Raw genomic sequence first — 18,764 nt, 5'->3', positions numbered from 1 at the left:
TAATATACAATGTGCACAATTTGGGATGGATGCATGTGTGTGTCGTCGAGGCTCATAGCACAACAAATGACTTTGATGCAAAAATGACACAAACAAGCCAGAAAATGGATTAAAACTTTCAATGAAAAATAACTCTTGGCTCCCTTTCAACTTGTCACCCAAGTCTTATTGTCTGTTAGTGAGACAGCTTAATCTCATTTCAGTTTTTGTGACGGATCAGGACAAAAAGAAATCCAACAATAGAGAATTTCTATTGTTTTTCAGCACACAAAACCATGCACCATCTGTCAAATGGATATTTGGATTATTGTATCCTTTCTTTTTTGAAGTGAGTTAAAATGTAATAGTACTTCTACTCAGGTGAACAGAAAAAAAGGTGTAAAAGAAACAAGAGCTGTTGGAGGATCTTGTGTATAAGCCGATGTCCGAAGATGTGTCCTTCGTGCGATGAAGTGAGACAAAAAAAACCACAGGAAACCGCACAGTGGTTGTCAGTCGAATTACGCCAGAATGGCATGAAAAGCAGAGTGCCAGGCCTTCTCCTCTCAGTCTGTCAACACTGTTCCCTCCCTCTTTCCTCGTGGTTCCTCTGCATCTACTGAGCATCAGGTGTGTCTCTCTTATGGCCAACTTGTCTTTCAGAAGAACCTACGCTCTTCTTGCTGACAGTTAGGAGGGCATGAGTAATGTCCACGAGCACAGGGACAGACAGAGCGAGCCGAGCAGCCAGTCTGTTCATCTCCTGAACCCATTTAAACGCGCCTCTCTCTCGGGTCCCAGCGGAGAGCAGGATGAAATGAGTGCATGAATGGAAAGGGAGGGAGACGGAGAAAAGGAGGGTCGGGGAGAGAAAAGCTGAGAGTGAGAGACGGCGTTGCATATGTAAAAACCTCCCATGAGTGATGATGTGAGCTGGCTTAAAGCAGCTGGAGGTGACCTCGCTCCAGGCAAATCTAACACGACGGGTCGGGCAAGAACAGGGCTGCTAAAGGGGAGCTAAAGGCTAGTATGAGACTTGACAGGAATCCCCAAAAAAAAAAAAAAAAAAAAAAAAAAAAAAACTATCTTCAGACAACTCTGTCCTTAAGATCACGAATCCTCGGTTAGAGACAGCAGAGTAAGACAGATGTGGTCCGTGCATAGACTTGTTAGACTGTTACAACACAGAGACAGTTATTGAATGTACATGCTAATAATGTGTCTCATCGTTCCTTGTTGAATCTATACAGCCTGGTGGTGAATCAATGTCTTGTTTGCAGTCTTATTGCAGACTCTTTATCTTGCCAGAAACTGCTGCTCTGTCAGTTCTAGACTGCAATTCTTGCACTGTACACAGTGAGATCAATACATCAGACAGATGTCCAGGAGTTTTGTCTTCTGTATTGTGTATGTACTGTTCATCAGACACTGCTCACATGGCTACAGTGTAATTTCCTTGATTACATATGCACCGCATGGTCAATCAATACATTCTACCAGAAGCACTTAAAGGATCTTTATTAGATTCCGTAATGTCTGGGTTTAATGGTCTGTTTAAAGGAATTAGTCCAACATTTTGGGAAAGACACTCCCCTGCTTTCTTGTTAAGAACATCAAAAGCATTCTTCTGTATGATCTGTGAGAATGTGATTAGCTTGACCTCACATTAAGGCTGGAAACAATACATACACCTACCTGAATTCTGTCAAGCTCAAAACATGCCCACAAACACCTCTTAACCTCAATAATTAATCAAATAAAATTTCTTTGTCTTCTTCTTCTACCTTTAATGCTGAAAAAGCACAGGAGATTGTGGTGCTTTTCCCATTGATCTCTGCATAAGAAAGCAAATAAGCTTATTTCCTAAAATGTAGGGAGTTCAATCATCTGCCGTCTACTAGGGTTGGACCTGAATATCCAAATATTCGGTCGTTGGGTTCAATTTTTGCCATTTCCGTTAACCATTAGCTACTGTTAATGACTATAGCTAGCAAGCTACAGCTAATAAAATAAGCCAAAGGCAACAGCGAGTCAACTCAGTGGCCACCAACAAATTAAAAACAGCCTATTTTTCCTCGATTTTTAATTTCTTTTACTCTTTAAGTCAAGGATCATGGTTTCCAGTTCCCATTAATGTTGAGTGGTCGATCTACAACTAAATGAAACCATCTTATGCCAACTTTATCTCCACAAAATGATGTTCCTATGCAACTAAACTGCATTCTCAGCTACATTTTGAGGTAATTCGGTTTAGAAATAAATGTATTTTCTCACTTGTACCATCGTAAGAAAAGCATGCAGTTGGAAAGAGACAAAAAGTTCACATAAGTTGGTAGGAAGGGAGGATGGAGGAAAAAGCGGGCAGCCAAAAACCATCCATGAGATCAGGCTTTGCTTTCAATAAAGTATGATTGACATGACTGTCATGGTTTACTTTTGGTTAAGTTTAAGCTCTGAAACTAAGTGGCGAGGTTTGGTTGACAAAATAACTAGTTCTAGAAGGTTGGTTAAGGTGAGGCACCAAAATTAATTGGTTACGGTTGGGAAAATAACTATGGTTATTGGGTAGAATACAATCCTTTCACTACATGTTTGAAGCTCCCCCTCCATTTTCTGAGTTACAGCAAAGTAAACTAAATGGGAGCGATGTGTAGATTTTTCAGAAACTGCATTGCTAGATTGCCAGGCCTTAGCAACAGCAACTGGACGTAACATCACCAAATAACAAGCTTGTGTGTTGTTCCTCCATCAAGAGAAGCAGGTTTCCACTGTGAGCCCTTAAAAAAAAATCCATCCTGGTCCAGCCACAATCCACACAAAAAGGGTCAAACTGAGATGGACACACTTTCACGCACACAAAACATGCACTCGTGTAGAAAAATAAGACGAGACTCATTTGATTGTTGCAAAGAGATGGGCAGGGAAGGACGGACCAACCGCCGAGGCTCTTGGAGAGGCTTTAATCGCTTCGTATTGATTGTTCTCTATTTTTTGGTGAATCAGCAACAACTGGTGTGGGCTGAGGAGTTTGCTTAATATTCCCTTCTGTCAGTGAGCAGGTCAGTCAATTTCACCCTCCCCAATGCCTTCGCTCCAAAATATCCCATTTAGATCTCGTTTATATTCATCCCACTGGCAGTCTGAGAGTGTCGAAATGTGAACTTTTCCCAACATGAAATATGAAAACTTACAATATCTCCCTCTGCAAATTTCGTACGGTATCCAGAGGGGTGATCTATCAAATTTTGCAGGTTGCGCAACAGTCATTCATAGCCGGTTCGTGATTCATCACAGCTTCACAATCAAAATCTGATGTTTCCTCTTCTGGTTCATCATCTGCCTACAGGGCTGCTGGGTTTGCACTATTCCATTCTGTGAATTTGGGTGGCTTTTGATAGGAAAGAAGAGACCCAAAAGAGGCTGAAAATAAGCTTCCTCTGCCTCAGATGACAGCAGTGATTTGTTGCAAAGATGAGAAGAATCCCTGGGACAAAAGAGGTGTCACCGAGATTTGACGACAAACATCATGGGTAGATATTTTTTGACAAATGAGCTTCCCTGTAAAACAAATGGCACGTGCAGTGTCTCTCAGAGCAGATCTGTGTACATATACAGTATGAAGCGAATAAATTATTCACTACCTAGAGCTCAATACTGTACAATACACTTACGCTGACAGCTTCGGTGTCAATGTCAGTGACAAAAAGCATAAGCTAACAGGATACAAGTTCTCTAGTAAACAGACTTGTACTGGCTGTCGACTATTCATTAAAATTCAAAGACTCTCATTGCATGAAGAGCCTTGTTAATTGTTGGATTGCCAAAATAATCAGTGATCAGGCTACGCAAGCTCCCTCTCTTTCCCACCACATCTGCACAGATAAACACACATCCTCCTGCTCCCACTTTAATTTTGGTTGACACATGATTATTAGTGCTGCTCTGGCAGGGTTTTAGGTGTGTTTAAGGTGCACAGAATTTAACCCTCCTTTAATTAGAGCACCAAGAATGCCAGAATCATTAGTTCAAAGAGATACGCAGCGAAATATGTTGGGCCTTCTGGAGAAGATTACACCTGTTTACATCACAAAATCCGCCGGTTAGTTAATTAACTTCAAAGGCAAACAAGAGAAAATGAATTTCACTTTTGTGATGATTGACAGAAATCTGGAAAACACGCACGCATGATCGTGAACATGAACTTGGATTAGCTGCAGCTGCATTCATGGTCCTTTAGCTACAGTTAGCAGACGAGATTAGCAACATTTAACAACAGCCACTCATCACCAGCTGGTAAATCTATCTACACAACATGACCAAACACTACAAGATATATAGATATTCTGTATATGGGGTATAGCAATGTAGCCAACCATTTCCAGTGCTGGAATAGCAGTTTTTCTGAGCACTCATTGCACCATTGAATCATCTTCCATCTAAAGTCAGGTGCACAAACATCTGCTTCTGTAAAATAACCACGAGAAACAACATTTCCTCTCTGAAAAAAACAATCTGGCCAAAATCTGAAAACAAAGCCCAAAGAAGCTGCAGAAATCTCTTGTGAAAATGTTGTCCTATGAAGCCAAAAAATACTGCCTACCCACAGTTTCAAGTAAAAATACTTTATTTCTTCAGGTATGTCTCACAATTAGGGTTTCTAGAGGTATGGCTCCTGGAATGGCAATGTTAATTCAGTTTTAAGGTCCAGTGAGTCCACACTTTGATCTGAAATATCACAACTATTGGATGGACAGCCATGAAAGTTTAATTCATTCGTCGTCAAGATGAATTGTAATGTAATCCTTATGTTTTATACTGAATCATTATCAGTTTTTTTTAATTAAATACCTGCAAAACTAAAAGCAGCCCAGTCTTAAACTAAACTGTGCAACAGGTATGTTGCTTCACAGTGCAGAAAGTATTATTTTCATTAAAAAGTCTGTAAAGTTGTGAGATGCTTACATTTTTTAGTTGCTATTGATGTGTAGCAACCTTGAAACCGTTGCAGCTTTGTATTAAATATTTGCACAGGTGTATTTTAACCCACACAATCATCCTTTCCTAAACCTAACCCACGAGTTTTGGTGCCTTAACTGAATGAAGTAATTGTTTGAGGCGTCAACAAAAGCAAAGAGCGACCGAAGCAAAATTTAAGATCGCCTCTCATAAAACTCTATTTTTTACCTTGTAACATGTACACACAATGACTATTACATGCTAGAAGACATATCAGGAGTGGAATAGGCAGACTATACCAACTTAAAACTGCAGTCTATCAATGACATGCTCATAAACATTGATTCAGACTTCCAGGGTTTCAGCTCGTAGGGTGGGACTTTCTGTATCATTATTATTCTCCAGAATCCGGCTCGAACACGGTCAAGTCACTCCAGTATTACAACTTGCCCTTGTGTAGCGTAGAATAGTTCTAAAGAGCGGGGTAATAAATGAGCTGGTGTGCTCGAGCTCCCAGGAGTGCAAAGAGACAATGATTCAGAGTTAAATGTAGGCAGTTTCACGCAGTAAGAATTTAATTTTTGGGGGAAAAAAACTCTAAATATGTGATTTTGATACACACAGATGAGATTCTGTTGGTTCAATCAACAACCAGAGAGCGACAGGAGTGTAAAAATAACATGAAAAAAAGGTCCAAAAGATCCTAAGTGAAAGTGTTTTGCCACCACCTCTCCAACCTCCGCATACAGACTGGTGGCGTACAACTGGCGAATGTAAACAAAGCCGTCTTATAGCGTCGCGTGACGATGTATTCGTCCGCTCCGCTAGTTCCACATAATCAGTTTCGACGTAACACTGTAGGTCGAGGACGTCGTAAGCAGAGGACCCCCTGTATAGTGAAACAAATACATTTTGCACTGTGGACCACTGTAGCTTCTACACATTTTGGTATGAAACTTGCTTCCTAATGACATTTCCATCAGCCTCACCAGTATCTTGAGTTCGGTGCTAAACGATAACAAACCATCATACTATTCAGTATATTCGCGTTGTCACTGTGACGTCCTAAACATTCCTTCTGCCCTCTTTCAGCACCCACAGAGACACATTCACACTTCCATTGAGGCATCCAGTTAATGTTAATTTGATTCCGCAGAGGCACCGACACACACATGCCCCAGACTAGTTTGGTATGCGCAGCACCACACATGTACAGTGCACTCACAAAAGTTTACAGCCTTCCTGCTGCTCAGCCCTTGGAATACTTCACCTTGCCACAACAGATGGTTGATGTTGACAAGGAGGGAGAGACAGTTATATGTGTGAGTGAGCATGCGTGTGTGTGTGTGTGTGTGTGTGTGTGTGTGTGTGTGTGTGTGTGTGTGTGTGTGTGTGCCTTATCATTACCTGTCCCCAGAGGTGAGCCTGGCAGCCAGACAGTGTAACAGAGGCAACGACAACAGGATCTCTCCACCAAACCTCTGTCAAGCATGATTGGACAGGATGTGGTAAGTGGTGCTAAGGCCCCAGGGATGGTCTCATACACACACACACACACACACACACACCAGCACACACTAACACACACCAACACACAGTAGGAGATAGCAGCTCTTTGTGAGTGCATGTGTCCGTATGTGTATCACACTTTCTGCATTGCACTTGCCGGTGCAACTTTACACTCTCAATGGGACCCTGACAAGAAGACTGATGAGTCCGACTGCGCTGAGAATCGTTACCGCACTCCCAACAACAGTGTGTGTCTCTGACTCAACACAACTTCTCAGGGATTGCCCCCCATCCCATCTTTCAAAACCCCAGCAGACCAGTGACCAGTCCAAACTCATCATTGCTCACATCAGTCATTCCATTACTTGGGCACGCGCCATTGACTAGATGATGTCATAACATACTGGTTTTCCTTTGAGCGCCACTGGATAGCCGGCGTGGTGTCCTGGAATGAGCTTCTTTGTATGGATTTTAATGCTGGAGATTCTCCACAGCGAGCCGCCCTCAGCTTTCAGTGTCTGCTGAAAACGGCTCATGTTATACAAATACCATTATCCTACATAACACACGGCTTCCCGCTATGCAGCATGTAGTTCATGCAGAGCTGAGGACAGTGACTCAACCGCTGCATGAGCATTGTACAGTAGTATGAGGAGGTGAGACATCATTATGCAAGTGCTGGGGTTATGTACTGTCCTTGTTTAGCCACAAGTAGAATGAATAAAACAGCATGTGACAGAAACAAGAATGCGTAATGTCAAGATTTTAATGCAAAAATACATCTTTTAACTAAACCATCTCCGCTTTGAGCACAGTTGGCTGATACTCAACTTTTATGTTGGCGCACACAAAAATAGTCAAACCAAGAAATACCTTGGAGACAGGTGCTGGATTCAAAGATCACAGCATGATGAGTAAAATGGGGAAGGTCAATCTATCACACAAAGCCTTTTAGGTCTGTTTTTACTGTTGTTTGACTCACAGGCATCTGGTAGAACAGATATTCTCCTATTTTACTCGATCAGAGTTCTCATTTACTTACAGCTTATGCATGTATATGTGACCAGAAACATACACTACTGTTCAAAAGTTTGGGGTCACTTAGAATTGTCCCTATTTTTGAAAGAAAAGCAGTTTTTTAAACGAAGATAACATTAAATTAATCAGAAATACAGTCTAGACATTGTTAATGTGGTAAATGACTATTGTAGCTGGAAACAGCTGATTTTTAATGGAATATCTCCATAGGGGTACAGAGGAACATTTCCAGCAACCATCACTCCTGTGTTCTAATGCTACATTGTGTTAACTAATGGTGTTGAAAGGCTAATTGATGATTAGAAAACCCTTGTGTAACTGCATTAGCACATGAATAAAAGTGTGAGTTTTCATGGATAACATGAAATTGCCTACATTAGTGTATTTTTAAGCATTAAGTGGATTTTCTTCTGGTTTATGAACGTAGCAGCGATCATGTACGGAGCGCTAAGCACTAATTGGGCCTCGATGCATCCTTTGCAGACACAGATGGAGACCGAAACTGCTGCTCTGCTAACATGCTGCTCCCACTTTTGTGTAGACACGGTGTTAGACTTTATTAGCAATGTTTCAAACCAAATCCTCAGGCAAACACTTAAGGGAGACCAGATTTGGTTGAAATGTCAACAATAAAGCCTGTCTGAATTTTACACAGGAGCTCTGATTTCACCGTGAAGGAACAGAACTGGATTTTTTTCGCCACATGCAGAATCTCTACCAAGTGCTCGACGTAAGAAAAGTGTCATCGTGACTCGGTTCAGGGAAACAGAAAATTGTCATGTTATCATTTCTCCTTCTGGTTCTCTGAGTGCATTTAAACGATCCTTCACTAAACTGTCGCAGTTGAACTCTTCTCCCAATATGAGTTGAACACAGGTCACACACTGCTCAGCTCTAAAAAGCTGATTTATAACCAACTACAGGCTTTTAACTGTTTCTGTAAATATATTTTGGGAATTAATGTCATTTTACAGTACATGCTGATGTACACTTTTGATCCCTAAAAGCCATAAATCCCAATATTTTCCTTTTCTACTTTAACTAATTAATGAAAAATATATCTTAAAAGCCATAAATATATAAATATATTATAGATAAATATATCTAAAAGCCATAAATCCCATTATTTTCCTTTTATACTTTAACTAAATAATGAAAAACATATCTTAAAATGAAATGAGAACAAAGTTAATCTACACATGCAGTCATGTTTAATAATTCGGTGTAAAATCTGAAATGATTTTCAGTCTCAACTTCACGGTCGAGAAGTTCTTTACATGTTCAGAAAAAAGAATATTTTATTATTTTCATGAAAACTGAACCTGGTAAAATGAAGGATCATATAATACGCCAGAATGCCAATCATAAAGAACTACACATTGCTTTGTCTACTGTTGTTTTTTTGTTGTAATCTTCAAAATTAATGTTGAACCTGAAACATATTTATATTTGCCAAGTCAGTCAGGGGATCATCAAAGCTAATTACAGTGCATCCTCTGGGAACAATTAACGTCTAACTCAATTTCATGGCGATTCATCCTTGCTGAGATATTTCGCTGAGAACTTAAGTGTCGGGCTGTGAGAACCGACCAACACTGCCGTCCCCGGAGTCACGCAGTTAGGCTGAAACAACCACTGAAATCTAAAAAGCTACTACCACGCTGGCTGCCATTTCCGCCTTGCTAAGGCTCCCTGCGCTCGGGATGCTGTAATGACTTTCCCCAACACCAGCAAGCACTAAGTGGGCCCCCATCGAGCACACTGATTGCCTTCGGCTGACCTGGAAATGTCTGCTCTCACCTGCACCCGACACCACTCAGCGAAGCTCAATCAGCATACGGTTCTCAGCCACGCTGGAGTATAGCTACTGTAAGAGCTTCTCGCTGTAGTGGCAGTGAAAGATGCAGTGACAGCCTCCATAGCTGGCTGCATTAATCCTCGACTGGAGCTGAAACAGGAAACCCAACTGGGGCAAGAAGTGTGTGTGTGTGTGTGTGTGTGTGTGTGTGTGTGTGTGTGTGTGTGTGTGTGTGTGTGTGTGTGTGTGTGTGTGTGTGTGTGTGTGTGTGTGTGTGTGTGTGTGTGTGTGAGAGAGAGGGAGATGGAGGGGAAGGAGTATTGAATATGAAGTAAAGCTAATTTATCTTGATGCTTTAGCAGCGGCATTTATGAATTACTCGGTGTTACCTTAGGTAAGTGAAGAAAGGATGGATTTGTAATGTCGATGCATGCTTTTTTTTTATCATTTCTGCTGGCAGCTGCAAATTGTTTACATACCTGCAGGATTATAAAAAAAAAATACAAGCAGCAACAGATGATGGTTGAATCATCGGGAAAATATTCCGATGTCTGATTGTGCCTCTAAATATAATGGCGACAATCAGAAAGGGGTTACTACAGCACAGAGGTGACCAACATACCAATCATGATTCATTAGTTATCGGTCACAACTACATCTGCTGTGTTAATTCAAAGCTGTTCTACTTTCAGCATGCATCACCGCTTTTTTTCGCTCTTACTTTATGAAAGCAATAAGCAATAAGCAATAAGCTAATTTTTACCAGGGATCCGTTATGAATAATGCAGAAAAGAGTAGTGAAGGAAGAAACAACAATGTGTCGGTTATGTGAGCTCCAAGCAACACTTCCAACATGCTCCTTGCTTCAAAAAATCTCATTACTGTTGCTCGTGGCCTGCTACTGACCCGTTTCCTCAGGTTCATACGCCGGTCTTGCAGGTTTCGAGGTGCGGCTTCTAGGATGGTTTTGGACATAAGGGAGTTTTCATTTCATGCGGTGCCTGAGCTGTGCCTTCAGGGACCAGTATACTCCTTCTGAAGTGCTTGTCGGACAGTCTTGCAGCTTCAGAAAAGCACCTTTTTGGCATTGGATTGGAACGGATGAGTTTGACCATTACAGTAATTCCTGAAAGTGATGATTCAAAATTCATTGCCGCTTTCTGCCACGACCAGCCAGTAGAGTTGCATGCCGTACCGATACTAGAAAGGTATCACAATACGCTGCTGTTATAGAATGATAATAATGCTATGATTAAAGGCTCTTTATGATGCACTCAGTAAATTTCCATGATTAACTTTGGCCATGAAGATATAACAAGTTGGTTTTGCAAGCAGCCTGTTGAAACTGGCTGCTCAGAAATTGATAATACCACTGCAAAAAAAAAACAAAAAAAATCCTGTAACTCACAGTAATGTAATTTGTTTATGTGCCTGTATAAAAGCTAAACCGTTTCCACATATTGTCAGTCACTAGTTCAGGCTGTGCTCTGTTCACGTTGATTCCTTGCCGCAAGTAAAACATTCACGTTGACTTGAGAGACGACTGAGTGTTCTTTTGAGCAAACAGCATTTCACTGAAGAATTTTGTTCACAGCTGCCATTAAAAACAGTATTATCCACCATTATATTAGTAGTGGTTCTTTAAGAATGACAACGCTGTAACAGAAACCGTGTCTATGAGTTGCTTCGATGTGCAACAGCAGAGCAATGTGTGTGCAGCACCATGCTTCAACTCCCTGTAGGCATCGTGGGCGTACAAATCTGTTTTTTTTTTTCCCTCCTATAAGCACACTGCTGCTTTCATGGTGACAAAACGAGAAGCATGGTTGCAAATACAAATACCTTGCATTATTTCACTTACAGATGACAGTCAAGGCAATGAAAAGTGCAAATGTGAACTTTTTTCTCCATTTCAGTTTGATTAGCGAATTACCGGCAGTGATAAGTGTTTAATTTATCTTTGTAGTGAATTTACCAATGTGGCAACCATCTCTACATGCAAACACAGAGGTCACACCGGTAACTTCCAAGCTGCTGAAAATTAGCCGCTCACATTTACACAAATTAACAACACAAACGTCATCAATTATCTCCTGAATTCCTGCAGAAAGAGTGAAAGTCGGTAATTGCGTAAAATGTGCACTAGAGTACTGCATCGACTTATGTCTGCAATGATTTAACCCTCCTGTTGTCTTCATTTACGGGCACCAAAAAATATTGCTTCCTTGTCTGAAAAAAATCTATAAAAAAAAAAAATCAGCAAAAAAAATTCCCCAAATTTCTGAAAATTTGCAAAACCTTCAGGAAGAAAAGTCCAATAATTCCTAAAGTTTCCCTTAAAAGCTTTATTTAAAAAAAAAATCCCCCAAATTTCGCCAAAAACTTCTTGTAAATATTTTCAAAAAATGAGTAAAAATCTTCCAAAAAAATCTTTAAAATATCTAAAGTGATTTCATATATATATCAGTAAAACTTCTAAGATTTTCTTTAAGAACATTCACATAAAAATCTACCAAAATCCAGTGAAATTTGCTGGATTTTGGTTGATTTATTGTGAATGTTCTTAAACATTTTTAGCATTTCTTTTTTCCACTAAAAAATGTTCAAAGATTTCCCAAAAATGTTGAAAATGTGGACATCAGAAGTTTCACTGTGAAAATATTTATTTTCCCACATTTTCAAACTTTAAAACAGGTCAGTTTTGACCCGCAGGATGACACGAGGGTTAAGCTTTTATAAGCAGCAGTGTGAAATGCAAAGGTGGTTGGAAATGAAAATACATGTAAACACTGCTGGATGGATACAAAACAATTCAAAGTACTGTGTTTTGTACTGATGTTTTAGGTTTTTGCTGTGGTATTGTTTCAGTATCAGCATGTTTAGGCAGGTATGACATCAAATTTGTGCTATTGTGTCATCCAGCCAGGTGGACGTGACAAAGATTGTTCATTTTTTAAACATCTGATTCTGTTAACTTGACTGTGAAACACCTACTGCAACAATATGACTGTCTTCCAGCAGACACTCCATGAAAAACTGCATCATTATCCCTTCCTGGCATCAAATCCACAGGGGCTTCAGTAGCTGCAGGACTTAGTCTCAATACCATCCTTACATTACCCATAATGTGTTGCTCCAAGCACAACTCATCACGTCTCTGGGAGTGTAATTGTGCCCTATGTTCTCTTTTATACCCATTAGTGTTTTGAGGAGATCCTAATTATGTCCTACAGGGAAAACCTGATTGCTGATGGCAAACTAATCTAATCCTCACCTCCGAGACTAATAAAGGACAGCATTAGACATGTGCTTGAGTGCAACATGGGACGATGCCCTAGGATTTCAGATGACATGAGAAATTAAAGTCATATTACATTACATTTGAAAAAAAAAAAAAGAACCGCCAAAGCGCGTAAACATGATTCATCTTCACTATAACAGGAAAAGTACGAATCAGGAACTGGACGTTTAATTACAGAGAGGATTATGATGAAAGTTTGCAATCTAGACAAGACATCCCAAGAGAAAGGGACAACACTTTCAGAGTTGTGGCATTAACGAAGCAGCAGACCACTGCAAAACAGAACTTGATGTATTATTCAGAAAGGCCATGAACATCCATTGGAGACCAACCATGCATGTAAGCTGGTCAGTGACCCTGCTCCTTGACTGGAGGGTAAAAAGGAAGCAAAACAAAGAGCAATTAATGAGTGTTTTATTGGGAAGTAACTGGTCTATTGTAAACCAATATCTGAGAGGGTTTAAAGTTTAACTGCTGGCAGTTTGTCTGCTCGGAGTTGCTCGTCTTTTTATAGGATAAAATAGAAGTTTCGCTTAAGGACAGCTATAATGTGTGAAATGTTTTTTCAATGAGGACAATGTCCTCGAATAGAAGTCATGCACAGGTGAACGCATTGTTCTTGTGGTCACCCCGGATCAGTTCAAACCCCCAAAATACCGTGCAGCTGTTTCTGAGAGCAAAGGTTTTGTTTACAGCCGAGTCTGACCAAAACCTTTACTTATCCTCAAGTGCGCCGTCCAAATCTGAAAGACGACTAGTACCCTATCATTAACACTGGAGGTTATTCACGCTTGAGTCATATTTGTGCTTTAAAATGCAACAATTTTTAAATAATAAATCCAATACTGAAAGAGAAAATTGTTTTTTTCTCTACTTATAATATTTCTCAAGTGACTTGTGGAGGACTATAAATCTGAGGAGGGAAACAACATTAAGTACACGCACAACAGAGAAAAAGCTCTGCTGATTTTTTATTTTTTTACTTTTTAAAGACAAGAAGATGCTGGTAAGCTGTAAGTCAAATTCGAATGTTTTCTGCAGCTATTTTTTTGCCATGAAATCTTTCCAATATTATATAGGCCTCACAGCAAGTGTTGAGCAATAGTCACACAGAGTGCAAGTAACCATGATTATCATTATCAATTATCTGCTGAGTACTTATTTGATTAACTAATGATTTTTGCCTCTAAACACAGAAAATATCGATGAATACTTTTTAAAGTTCCATCCAGTTGATCACTCGGCAGCTAACAGACACCACTTCTAACTTCTGAGCAATCGTTTGACATGGAAATATTACAGCACTTACAGCGCTACCGTTGTTCTTAACATGTGTGACTTGTGAGTTTATTAGACAAGGGTTTTAGGTTATAAAACCAGTAGTCACAGCTTGAAAAACGAAGTTAGTGAGTAGCGTTTCAGTCACTATTTCATATTCATCTCATTGTCTGAAAACAGAAACAGACAGATATGTAAACAAAAACAGCTTTGATGGGAATTCAGCTGTGTTAAACTACAGTGTGTGTGTGAGCACAGATAGCAAGAGAGAAGCATACAGATGTACAATGGTTGAGTTTAGGTTTCACTGAAGCTCAACCGTTGACATGAAGAGACAGTAATCTACAAGTTTCCAAAATCTTTGAATGTTCCTCAGCTTTACAATTTCCACAGAATTCTGATCTGCAGACATACAGTTGAATGCTAGTGGTCATGTTAACCACATTAGCTACACATCGACTAGGATTTTCCTATTATTATGGGAACATAGCCATCAATAATATACGCAGTGCTCTGGATTGTTAGTTAATCGGTTGCTGGAGGTGCATGAAGACTCTTGTGTTCACTCTCGCAGCCAACAGCAACAATACGACTGAGCAGCCTTGGCGGAGTACTGCACTCTCTCTCATATGGAAGCAGTAGACAGTAAGGCTGCAGCTCAACAACTATTGGTTCCTCAGTTTCTACGTTAAACCTGAAATAATTCCACATGACTTGGAAAGCCGGGCGGCCATCTATCTGAAGGGAAGCTTGAAGAATGGCAGTCATAAGTGCCTTCATATTCTTACAGCTTTTATTGTAGCTTTAAGACAAACAGAACACAATAAAATAGATTTTCACCATTTGGGAACTTTAATTAAACATATGCTGAACAAAACTGATGATAAAGATTTTTATTTTACTGCGTATAGATTCCAAATGCCAAGTTATCAGTCTACCTGATCACTATTCATTGTCACTGGACCTTAAAAAAACATCATAGAAAACATCCTGCTTTGCTGTTTGTTTGCCAGGCTTATAGGAACGTTGAGTGCTTCTAGTGCTACTGTGTATTTTGGATGGATCATTTCAGGTCACGAAGTAAAGTTCTTCAAATATTTCTGTGACTCCACAGCGTGCTAGAAAACTGGCTCTGAAGTAGATAAAAAAAATAAAATGAAATAAAATTAAGCCATAAACTGCTTACGATAAAGATAGATTTCTTAATTACACACTCATATTAGCATGAGAACAAGTGGACTGGACCGCTTTGCCCAATAAGGACTCTATTGAGACAGATTACAGGAGCTAATAAGCCTCTGCTCCTGGTGAAAAATATCTATTATTGAACACACAGCTGCGAGGGCAATGCAAAAAAAAAAAAAGTATGTTTTTCCCTCCATAATATTTATTTAATGTACTTATCAATCACATTAAAAACAGCTTGACGCTGTAAACAACCGATCAAGCAAACACGAGCAGAGATGGGGGTGAATATCAATCACTTGGGCAATCACTGGGGGATATAAATATTTCATGGAAAAAAAGTAACACATTAGTTTGATATAGGTTTGGCTGCCTTTTGAATAAATCCCTGATGTGACGCTGAACATGCGCACACACACACACACACACACGAGCTAAGACTTTGATCCAAAGCCTCTTACAGGGCTGATTTTTCACCCCAAAATGAGATCCCACAGATCCCGGTCTCAACACAAGACGCCGAGTTTCTGAGCCGACAAGAATTAGATGGAGTGGAGTTTGGAGTTGGGGCGAGTTGGACAAAATTTAAATGATTTTTTCAAATGTGAGAGTCAACACCATGCGTGTTCTGGCTACTATACAAACACAACTACGAAGCGCTCAGACGGCACAATCATGGCCTTAAGTGCCTCCGACCACAACGCTCACTTAAGCAATCCATGTCACTTCCCACTGGAAAAGCCTCTCTGCAACACTCCTGAGGTGACTGTTGCACTGAATATCGAGCTAACGGTGACCTTATCGTGCTTTATGGTGTTTTTCATTTTCCGTGACACCACTATAATGTTGAAATAGGGACTTGGGGATTTGCTGTAATATTTATACAATATCCTTTCCAAATCCAATTCAGTCCACTCAATGTAGCACAAATTGGATAATAAATATTGCATGCTTAAATGTCTGCTCTGCAAAATAATAAAAAAATAAAAGTAATATATGCGATTCAGAAGGTTAAACTGAAAATGTGGTGCAATTTTCTCATATTTGGGAAAGAAAGTAAACTCAAGAGGTTACACTTGGGTAGATGGCAGAACTAAATCACAGGATTAGACAGTAAAACACCCAGTTAATACTTATTTTTAATGATTTTTACTGTGTACCAGTGAAAGGCAGTTAGTATGTGTCGCCTTATCTGACAGAAAGCTATGCATTTTCCTGTTATTTCTGATCATTTGATGAGCAAAAATGTTTACTATGCTTGAATGAATGAAACCCTAAATAGCATAAACTGGCAAAAATGCAATTTTTCTTCTCAATTTTTGGGGAAGATCCTCTATGCAAGAGAAAAAACACTTATAAAAGTGACATAATCAGACGTTTTGTTATGGCTAAACAATGATACGACATCCAAATATATTCAGTGCAAGAAAAAAACAGATAATTATCATTTAGAAAACGAAACTATATAATTTTTGCCTTGTATTTTGTGATTTTTCTGCAAATTTATTAACAGATCTATGCCGACTCATCACAAAATATGTACAAATTTAATGTATAAATGCCAGAGAGTGCATGTTTGAATGTAATATTGTGCTGCAAATTGATTTGCATTTAGATTTTTGGAGTTTTGGCCAGGAAAGTAAAGTAAAATCTACTCTGTTTAGATCTGTGTGGGAATATAGTGAGAATATTGGATTGGCATGTGGCTGCATGACTTTTACAAATATTACAGTAAGTCTCTAATGAATTATATGGAGGAAAAAAGGCATGAAAATAACAGTTGAATTATGGGTATAAGTGGAATTTGTATTTTCTGTGTGCCACAACTGTAACACACCCCCTTAAGAGCCAAAACAGAGCAGCAGCTAACAGCACCAAAACACCTCTTTGCAATCACGGCTGGGTCAAAAATGGCTAATAAGAAATAAAACTACAAAAAAAATCAATAAATTCACATTTCTTCGCATGGTTGGCTTCAAACATCGAGCAGAGTATCAGTTTTGGGAGACAATAGCAGCGCTGTCAAAACACAAAAGCCCTTCAAGAAGCAGACAGTTTTCGAGAAAAGAAAAGAAAAAAAACTACGACACGCGCAGGAAAAGTTGGAAAAGCTCACCTTGTTTGACACACTTGAGTCGGACGGGGTCTTTGCTGTGTTTCACCACAGCGTGGACGTCCCTGGTGGTGAGTCCGGCCACGGGAGTATCGTTGACTTCCAGCAGGAGTTCCTCCGGGAAGAGTTTGCCGCTGTGGCACGCCGCTCTGCCCGGGAGAAGCTCGCCGATGACCGGGAAGTGTCCATTCTCCGCGCCGCCCTTCAGCTCCAGCCCCAGCTCCCCCTGCTCATCCCTGCAAAGGACACTCTCGTGGACTTTGTTGGTCCAGTGGTTCTTCCTCTTCTTCAGGCTCTTGGACATGGCTCCAAAACAAAGTGAGGCGGGTGGTGGTGGTGGGGGGGGGAGTGAAATCACATGAGTGCGGCCGTGGAAGAAGTTTAGTCGCTGGTTTGAAGCCTCCCGGTGTCTCCGTGAGCCGGTAATGAGTCCAGTTTCAGAGGGAAACGCCAGTTGTATCCATGTCAGCGAACACACTCAGCAGCTGGATCATCAGTCTGCCTTTGGAATAACTGAGAGCTGCCCAACTTGTGGTGCCTTCACGGACCGCCCCAATCATCGGAATTGACAGCTTCCGTGTGCACAAACCTCATAGCCTGCTGGAAACACAACGTAACAGAATTGTAACACTGTAAGAAAGCAGTCGCTACATTTTTAGTACAAAAGCATGAAATTTGACTTTTGTTGGACTCTTAGCCATCTTTGCATGTTACTATTATGTCACAAAGCAAACAAGAAAGTCAAGTAAATATTTCCAAATGCTGAAATCTTGAAAAAAAAATTGTGGCAGAAATCATGGTACCACAGAATGTGGCCATTTAATATAGATGTACCCACAGACAGAATGATCTTGCGCTGAGCACAGGTGTTTGTTATGAATGTGTATGTCACACGTGTACAGATACCAAATCGCATGCAAAAATATGTAGCAGGCGGCGTGAATTGATGGGACTCGGAAACACCCCCACAATTTAATCATTTCCAACCGATTAGTCCCAATAAGTCTGCAGCAGTAGTAGGATCGCAGTCATGTGATTGTCAGCAGGCAGCTTACGTAGTGTTCACTAGTTGCCATGGTTACAGTGACACCGTGCCGCTATCTCGCAATGATACAGAAATCCTTAACCAATCCGTGGATCCAGACTATAAGCTGCATCACTGCCAAAATCTAATCAGTTGCTCCTTGTGTCATTTCTGACCTTCCCTGTAAATTTCATCCAAATCTGTTAATCCATTTTTGAGTAATGTTGCGAACAGACAGACAGACAGACAGACAAACGTACTCCGATCGTCACATAACTCCAGCATTCTTTGGCAGAGCAATTAATAAAGCTAAACAATGATGATGATGATGATGATGAATTCTATTTGGCTAACATCTTCCACAGCTGGAGTTTTGTGGTTCTTCACAGCGAAAAAGCAACAATAAAACCTGAAAAACCGACACTGAAGAATTTTTAAAAGACTGTTAAATGTTAAAAAAATTAGCAAAAAAAAGTTTTTTTATTGCTTACTAAACAAGAATGTGTGACATCCATCCATAAAATGTACACCAAAAAGCAACAAGACATTCAAAAAGTAATGACATTTTAAAATGCCAATAAAT

At 40.1% G+C, this 18,764-nt stretch overlaps 1 protein-coding gene across 7 annotated transcripts in view; it reads right to left on the bottom strand.

Annotated features, from left to right (window-relative positions):
• The window catches only part of magi2a (membrane associated guanylate kinase, WW and PDZ domain containing 2a), a 288,018-nt gene extending 270,335 nt beyond the window's left edge, over positions 1-17,683 (bottom strand). For 5 of the 7 annotated variants that reach the window (XM_023268597.3, XM_035947426.2, XM_023268599.3 and 2 more), the window contains exon 1: positions 17,161-17,682. In XM_023268597.3, the coding sequence (XP_023124365.2) occupies positions 17,161-17,461 (301 nt within the window). In that variant the 5' untranslated portion in view covers positions 17,462-17,682. Of the gene's footprint in view, positions 1-17,160 lie in introns of all 7 variants that reach the window. The other 2 variants (XM_023268605.3, XM_055006790.1) reach the window with 2 other exon arrangements.
• Positions 17,684-18,764: the final 1,081 nt, after the last annotated feature.

Source organism: Amphiprion ocellaris, chromosome 21 (assembly GCF_022539595.1).
Source record: "Amphiprion ocellaris isolate individual 3 ecotype Okinawa chromosome 21, ASM2253959v1, whole genome shotgun sequence".
Classification (NCBI taxonomy): Eukaryota; Metazoa; Chordata; class Actinopteri; family Pomacentridae; genus Amphiprion; species Amphiprion ocellaris.
Note: the sequence above shows the minus strand (reverse complement) of the source record. Positions and strands in the feature narration are given on the sequence as shown.